Source organism: Ailuropoda melanoleuca, chromosome 9, assembly GCF_002007445.2.
Source record: "Ailuropoda melanoleuca isolate Jingjing chromosome 9, ASM200744v2, whole genome shotgun sequence".
NCBI classification, from domain to species: Eukaryota; Metazoa; Chordata; class Mammalia; order Carnivora; family Ursidae; genus Ailuropoda; species Ailuropoda melanoleuca.
In genome coordinates this window covers 51,237,102-51,245,614 of record NC_048226.1, presented here as the reverse complement: position 1 = coordinate 51,245,614, position 8,513 = coordinate 51,237,102, and the positions used below count along the sequence as shown (strand labels likewise).

Here is an 8,513-nt window from a genome sequence, read left to right as displayed (position 1 = left end):
CACTGATTGTAAATGTTTAGGGCAAAGAGTGCTGGACTCAAACTTCTATCTGGGTTCAGAATCTGGCTTCATCATCATTCTGGTTATGAGATACTGGGTAAGGCACTGCACCTCCTTGAAGCTAATAATACTCTACATATCCGAGAAAATTAAGTTAAAATCTGTGACTAGCTTTGGTGCCGAATAGTATTGATTCTGAAACTGGATATATGATGTTTCTGTAAAAGACTCACTTAATGGTTTCCAGTTCAAATCAAACATTTGATTTATTTGGGGGCAAACATGAGGCTCACAGGCTGGACCGAGAAACAGAGAACTAGGTCAGTATAGTGAAGTGGGTGTTGTAAGGGCTTGCATAACTGATGGAGGAGGAAGTGAGCAAGTCCGGTTGGGTCATCCGAAAAGATTCTCCAAGTACATAACCTTTGAGCTTGGACTGGAAGGCTAAGCAGGAATCTTTGTCAGCGGTAAGAGAAAGAAGGATGAGGAAGGGAAATCATGGAGGAGAGTCAACACGTGCAACGGTACTGTGGCATGAAAGGGCAAAACGGTGTTTGTGAATCCTCAGAATTCCCCTGGATCCAGAGTCTCAGGTAGTCACCTGAGTGGGGGGAGGGGCGGTGGTGTGCCAGGAGCAGAAATCAGGACTGTGTTCTGTAGGTGATTAGTAGGTGGTTAGGTGCTGGGAGTTCAGTTTTTGGATATTATTTTGGCAGTTGAATAGAGGGTACTAGCATACCAGGTGAAGAGCGTCACTGTATTCTTAGCCAGTGTTAACCTTAAGAAATAAAGCTGCCAGTTATTTTACCAGCAAAAGATGGGTTTATTTGGGAATAACAGAATTGCAATCCAGGACAGGTAAACTGGCAAAACCATAGGCAAGTCCACCAAACAAAGGAGAGGAATGCTCTTGTAGAAGAAAGTGGGAAGCTGGGAAGACTGTCATAAACAAAAAAGTCCATTGGGTAAACTGGGAGTTCCTTTTTTTTTTTTAATAAGATTTTATTTATTTGAGAGAGAGAGAGAGAGAGAGAGAGAGAGAGAGACAGTGTGTGCACATGCATGGGAGCAGGGGGAGAAACAGAAGGAGAGGGAGGGGAAAGAATCTCAAACAGACTCTGCCCTGAGCATGGAGTCCTACACTAGGCTCGAACCCGCCACCCTGAGATCATGACCTGAGCTGAAGCCAGGAGTCTGATGCTCAACAGACTGAGCCGCCTAGGCGCCCCTGAACTGGCAGTTCTAAGTTATAGTGGCTTTTCATTGGCTAAGCTGGGACTGGCTCTCATTGGCTGGGCTCTTGGGGCAGGAGGAAGCCTTCCTTCTTCCTGCTGGGATAGTAAAGTAGTATCTATGTGCACGGTGCTGTCTCTTCCTATTGGATCTGCAATTGACTGCAAAGAGTGGTAGTGCAAGAGAGTTCTCCCTGCGCACCCTCCCAACTCCATTTTAGTGAGGTTTCCCTTTATTAATTTTCACACCAGAGGTGGGGGTGCTGGATTCCTGAGAGACCACTGGGTTACAGTGTCTCAGATGTCAGGGGTGGAGGGGATCTGAGGGTAGAGAAGAGTAGAGAAGGACTTTCAGATTGCATGGAACAGGAACTGGGATAGAAAATCTAGAAAGAAGAGCAGATGCAGGGAGGGAGATAATGAATTTAGTTTGGGGTATGTCACATTTGAGGTCTTTCCGGTTGTCCAGAGCTGCATAACAAACCATGTTAAAACCTAGTGGTTTAAAATAACAGCCTCTATTATGGTCACAGATCTGTCATTTGGACGGGGCTTGGTGGGGACAGCTTGTATCTGCTCAGCCTCAGCTGGGGCGACTTGAAGTATGAGGTGGGGATCATCTGAAGGCTTACTCACTCCTATGAGGGGCATTGTACTGGGAAGACCCAAGCAGTTGGGGTCCTTGGCACCTGTCTCTGCATGGTCTCCAGTGTGAGTCTGTTTGATGATGGTTATTTGCTTGCCTGTGTTGAGTGTTGCTTTTTGCCGGAGACTGTGCTGTATACCCAACAGGAGGCAGCCTCAGGGTGCCCAGCCTTGTAACGTGTGGCCTAAGGGCCCCCAAGGTGTGACTCCTAAGAGAGAGGCAGGCAGAAGCTGTGTGGCTTTGTATGACCTAGCCTCCGGCGTTACTTCCTCCTCCTCCTGTTGGAAATGTGCCTTGAAGGCCAGCCCATATTCAAGGAGAGGGAGGTGGGACTCCACTTTTGGTGGGAAGAGTGTCTGTTATTGTCACGTGAGACATTTATGTGGGTAGGTTCAGGAGTGAAATACGGATCTCCAAGAGGGGGAGCGGGGCGGGATATCGAGGTTTGGGAGACGTGGCAGTGGAAGCTATTAAGTTGCTGAGATGGCCCAGGAAAAAAAGTGGAGTAAAAGGAGAGCAGAACTTGGAGGTGAACGTTTCAGGGCAGGGAGAGGAAGGTGCAAGTTAAGCCACAGGGAGTTCAGCTTTCAAGGCTGTGGGGAGCCCAAGTGGATTGGGCAGAAAGAGTAGATATTGGCTGGTGCTAAGTACCCATGGTATGTAGTGTTGAGAGATTCAGGCTCCATGGGGTGGGGTGGGGTGGGGTGGGGTGGGATTTGCTTGCCTGTATTGAGTGTTGGCTTTGTTTTTGAGTGCAGAGAGGGTGGTAGTTTGACCTTTGTGCGTGTTTGTAAAATGAGAGGAAGAAACCAGAGGCCGGGGAGAGTAACTAGCTTTGCTATTACTCTATATGTCACTGGTTTTAGTTAAGATGCGTTTAATGCAAAGTGTATAGAGGAAGAAACCAGAGGCCGGGGAGAGTAACTAGCTTTGCTATTATTCTATATGTCACTGGTTTTAGTTAAGGTGCGTTTAATGCAAAGTGTATTTTAATAGTCATATCCTAGAGTTTGACCTTCAAGGAGCTCAAGTCCGCGAGCAATAATTCACTTTAATGGTAACAGCCTTGCAGAGAATAAGTACTTATTAAATATTTGCAAAATCAAAGTGCAGTATTATACATTCTCGGGGTGGTGTGAGAGCCAGAGAAGCAATTTTGCCTAGAGGTGACATTTGAGCCAAATCCTCGTGAAGCTGTGATTATTATTACAATTTTTTTAAAACTGGGGATTTCTCAGGGCACATCTGAAGTTGTGAGTGCTCACTTCGGTCGTGGAGTGTCTCGGCTGGGGGATTCATGTGTGCAGCGTGTCTGGATTTGTCAAATATGCTCGTCCAGGTTCTCTTGAGAAATGATTTTCAGTCCCGAGTGGCAGGTCCCAAACTGGAGTCCATCAGTTATTTCTCTTGGGTCATTGTTGGAAGGGAGACATACCTTTCCTCGATTCTTCTGGTGATTTTTAAATGGATTGTTCATTGCTTCAGGGAGTAAATGAACATTTTGACTAGTAGTAAAGATAACATGACAGATTTCTCGTGATTTAGGGGCTTTTATTTTTCCCAGAATTATAATCTGTTCTCAGACTTCCTCTTTTTAACCTCCAGAAGGGACTCCAGTCCTGGGAGTCTTACTGGTTGGACGATTTGCCTCTGGCTGGGGCTGTGGTCACTGCAGCTGGTCTGATGATGTTTTCCTAGTCTGATTATTCTATTTATAATGGCAACTGTAGCTGTTAAGTTTGAAAAGCCATGAACTCTGCTGAAACAACCAACTTTTCAAAGTACACTAGAGAACTTTGATAATTCCGTAAAATCCAAAGTGAAGCGTAAACCTCAAATCACACATCTCTCCTTCAGCTCCTCTCAGTTTTCTCTTGGCATGCTGCATTTTTCTGTGCATCTGTCATCCAGCTTTGCTATTCCTTCTTCCTTAGCTTTTCTCTCTTTTCCTGTCTTTTTTCTCCACCGAATTTTCATTTTCGTCTTCTCTTTTTATCTTTCCCCATTTTGGGCCATAAAATGGAACTCAAGAGTTTTGTTCTTGTTCTTTTTATTTTGCTTTTACTTAGGGGATTTCATGGATTTATACATTATTTTATGTTTCCTATTAGTATTATGTTAAACATTATTATTTTTTTTAAAGATTTTATTTATTTATTTGACAGAGATAGAGACAGCCAGCGAGAGAGGGAACACAAGCAGGGGGAGTGGGAGAGGAAGAAGCAGGCTTATAGCGGAGGAGCCTGATGTGGGGCTCGATCCCATAACGCCGGGACCACGCCCTGAGCCGAAGGCAGACGCTTAACTGCTGTGCCACCCAGGTGCCCCTATGTTAAGCATTATTTTATGTTTCCTATTAGTATTAGCTTTTTTCCTGTGGAAATTAAAAAAAAAAAACAAAACAACCCTAGAAGCAGATTTCCTAGTTTGTTCATCTATTATTAATTAATTTCATTGCTATTGTGATGTTAATTTAGGTCTTTCTCTTTCAGCATGTGTGTAATGATTAAAACCTTAGAAAAAGTTTCAGATTATTAGTTGGGAATTTTCAAAACTCATACTTTATTTGTTTAACTCTTTGGGTCTCTGTATGGATTCTGGGCAAAGTAGAAAAACTTAGAGGCTGCATAATTTTTAAAATTTACTGGAAGGGGAATTTTTTAAATTTATTTTTTTATTTTTTTATTTTTAAAGATTTTATTTATTTGGCAGAGATAGAGACAGCCAGCGAGAGGGGGGACACAAGCAGGGGGAGTGGGAGAGGAAGAAGCAGGCTCATAGCAGAGGAGCCTGATGTGGGGCTCGATCCCATAACGCTGGGATCACGCCCTGAGCCGAAGGCAGATGCTTAACCGCTGTGCCACCCAGGTGCCCTTGGAAGGGGAATTTTTTAATTTTTATTTATCAATTAAAGGAATTGAAGGAAGTGGTTATTCAATTGCTGTTCTAATCCTGTGCTATCCCAGAGCATGGACACTGTCACATTGTCACTTCCACTTTGGATCCTTGGACCTGGTGGCCGCTGGCAAGTGCTCCAGCTCCCTGAGCTGAGGAGGAGGCTCTGGGGTGGGTACCCCTCCCATCTGGGCTCCGTGGGGCTTTCATGCACATTTGCCCATACAGCAGCGTAACAGGGAACCCCCAGGCACTCTGACTCTCCTTCTCCTGACCCAGGGGCCTGTTCACCCAGTCACCCTTTTGCTTTTGGCAATAAAATGCAGTTTTGGGGGATTTTTGTTTTTGTTTTTAAGTAGTCTCCACACCCAGCGTGGAGCCCAGTGTGGGACTTGAACTGAGGATCCTGAGATCAAGACCTGAGCTGAGATGAGGAGTTGGGACACTCAACCGACTGAGCCCCCCAGGCGCCCCCATGGGCAATTTTTAATATGTGTTCATTTTCTTATTAATACCACTACTTCACCTCTGTATTTTCGGTGCTGAACAAAAGAAAAATGTTACCGGGCCCTTCACGGTGTGCCCTGCCACAGAGAGTGTGGTAGTTCTGCCCGTTTCTTTAGAGGTTGGCACAGTGAATGGAAGGGTGCAGAAGGTGAGATGGGGATGGTTTGGGCCTTTCAGCTTTGGAAGAATTTGAAATTCTTAGTTCTTTTCAACCTGTATTGTGTGGGAAGGAGGAATTTTATTTGGCAGTGATGCTCACAGTCTATTCGTTGAGCCCCTGGGCCTGGCCCCAGCCACGCAAGTCAGGGCAGCAAATGCCTTATTCGAGCCTCTCTTCAGCTCTGCTCAGAGGTACTCTTCCTTTTCCATCTTACTGATGAGGGAGTGTGAAGTGTGGGGGGCTTAAAGAACTACCCAGTATCCTATAGTTTACAATATTTACCGCCTCTCAGTCATGTAGAGAGACCTTATTTTATTTTATTTTACTTGAATTAACTTTTTTATTTTGAGAGAGAGAGTGTGTGCACTCCCTGGAGGGGGAGAGGGAGAGAGAGCATCTCTCTCGGGGCTCGATCCCAGGACCCAGCGATCATGACCTAAGCCGAAACGCAGAGTCAGATGCCTAACCCACAGAGCCACCCGGGCACCCTGAGCGACCTTATTTTAAATGCATTTGTTACAGACATAGTTCTGCTAACACGGAGCAGATTTATTTAAAAATCCCGAGTCTCCAATGTACAGAATTTTGCCTGCGAATCTTGGTGTTCAGCGCGGATGACTGAAATGTTTGGATGCCAGTCTAGCAGAGTCTTGGGTCTGCAGGTACAGTCTTGCGACTGCTGTTTTGGGAAGAAGGCCATGCCGAGATGTGGAAGTGCAGGAAAAGAAGCGTTCCCTTAACCCGTCTGGCCTGCCTGAGGACACTTGAACACCATTTGAGGAATTCATTTTTTTCCTTCCAGCAGAAGCCAGTGGGCAGCGCCCCTGGGGCTTTTTGGGAAGTGCCGTCACTCACTTCCTTCAGTACCTGGCATCTTGAAGTTCAAGCAGCTGTACTTCATGTGTTTATTTTTATTTTTATTTTTTTAAAGATTTTATTTATTTATTGGATGGAGAGAGACACAGTGAGAGAGAGAACACCAGCAGGGCAAGTGGGAGTGGGAGAAGCAGGCTTCCCGCCGAGCAGGGAGCCCGATGCGGGGCTCGATCCCAGGACCCTGGGATCATGGCCTGAGTGGGAAGGCAGATGTTTAACGACTGAGCCACCCAGGTGCCCCGTTTTGCAGGAATTCTTTACCATTTTTTCCCTGTAAGTTAAGCATCATCTTAGTGGGCAAATGTGTATAAAAGCGAAGCAATAAAACATTTCTTTTAAGTAAAAAGGCCTAGAGACCTCTGTCATCTTAAGTACCCTTCTCCCACATTTATTTGTTTGTGTCTCAGCATCATCCTTTGAAAATACCTGTTAATTAAGGGACAGATATACTAAGGGAAACATAAGCACATTTTAATGAAAGTAAAAACCCAAGTACAGACCTCATTTCCCGTATTCACAAATATTTGTCTGCTGGCCCTCCCCCCTCCCCTGCGCACACCCTGTCCAGTCACTATTCAGGTTCTTAATCACAAGAATGTACTTGAAACACAGGCTGCTTTCTTTGGCAGGCCTTCAGGATATCAGGTTTCCTCTGTTCAAAGGGAACCGGAGACCTGCTTGTGCCTGACTTCTTTCAGAGAAGAGATCTTCTTTAAAGCTGGATTTGCCAGTCACCGTGTTGGATATTAAATGTAGTTGGTGTTGGGGGGGAGGGGTGCGTTTGAGGAAGCATGTTTTCACAGCAAATTTCGGACCTCGACCTGGTGCTGCAGCTGCCTTGGGTCCCTCCATGGCAGTCCAGGTGGAGTTGGCTTCTGCCCGCGTGATTCTGTCAGTCACTGTTGCAGGCTGGCCTGGTCCTCCGGCCCCCCCAAAGATCAGGCTGGCCCCTCATCTCCTGATGGAGCTGGGGCGGGGAGTGGGGGAGGAAAAACGTTCAGGACTGACCTTCTTCTGAGGTGTGCAGCCGTGGGGGAGGTAGAGGCAAGTTCCTGAGTATTCAGAAATGTCTGTTCTAGAAGGTGCCCCAGGAAGGTAAAGGCCTCCCGGGGTTGCAGCATTCTGTTATCTAAGTTAACAGAGAGGTGCAGGGCTTGGTAAATGCTCAGGCCTGCTCCTACCTGTATTAACACAAAGGCCATTCTATCCTGTCTTGCTTTTAACTTGCTTCCTAACTCATTTAGGAATAGAGCTGTTACAGTGGGGGCATATTACAAAATGATCTCTTCATATGTCTTACCACCTTACCCTGTGGTCTTTTTCTCAAGTTTTAAGTCTGTTCTCTTTAGAGGTAAATCATGTTTTTCTTTATTACTCTTTATGTAGTGTTAAATCTTGTCTTTTAAAAAAATGGGGTATTTCTATTATATGAGGCTTTAACTTTTTGCTTCATCTTCTCTAACTAAAGAACCCAAGTTTCTTAAATGGATACAGCTAAAAATTTGGCCTTGTTAAAGGAAGAAAAAAATTGGCTGAATGGTGGGAAATGAGAAGGAAAACTGTGCTTGCTTTCAGGCTAAAAAGAGATGATTTTTCTCTGTACCATGGAGAAGCATGGCCCAGATAATTGAATGGCACACAGCTGTTTCTTTGTAGGTCTGCAGTCACTTTGAGCATGGGGTTTTGCTTATGTCAAAGAACAAGTGGGTTGTGATGACCTCGCAATATCCAAGAGAATAAAGCTTGAAAATGAAGAAGCTGATGTTCCCAAAACCCAGCAGTGAAAATGTACTCTTATTCTGCTTTTTCTCTTCGGTGAGACTTGAAGAGTACTTGTTATAGAGAGTGAAACTTCTACTTGATCTTTTATCGCACAGTTAAGGTAAGAATATCCAGGCTGTTTTAGATGTTGGCTTTTTAAGCTGTTGTAGGATGTGTGTCAAGGGCAATTCCTGCATTTTTGACATCAGATCACCTATATTCTTTTTTTTTTTTTTTATAATATGGATTTTTTTTTTTAAGATTTTTTATTTATTTATAAGACAGAGATAGAGACAGCCATTGAGAGAGGGAACACAAGCAGGGGGAGTGGGAGAGGAAGAAGCAGGCTCATAGCAGAGGAGCCTGACGTGGGGCTCGATCCCACAACGCCGGGATCACGCCCTGAGCCGAAGGCAGACGCCCAACCGCTCTGCCA

At 45.1% G+C, this 8,513-nt stretch overlaps 1 protein-coding gene across 1 annotated transcript in view; it reads left to right on the top strand.

Annotated features, from left to right (window-relative positions):
- The first annotated feature begins 483 nt into the window (after positions 1-483).
- The window catches only part of TPD52 (tumor protein D52), an 89,601-nt gene continuing 81,571 nt past the window's right edge, over positions 484-8,513 (top strand). Inside the window, exon 1 of the mRNA XM_034668233.1 lies at positions 484-593. Coding sequence (XP_034524124.1) covers positions 499-593 — 95 coding nt within the window. The 5' untranslated portion in view covers positions 484-498. The remainder of the gene's footprint in view (positions 594-8,513) is intronic.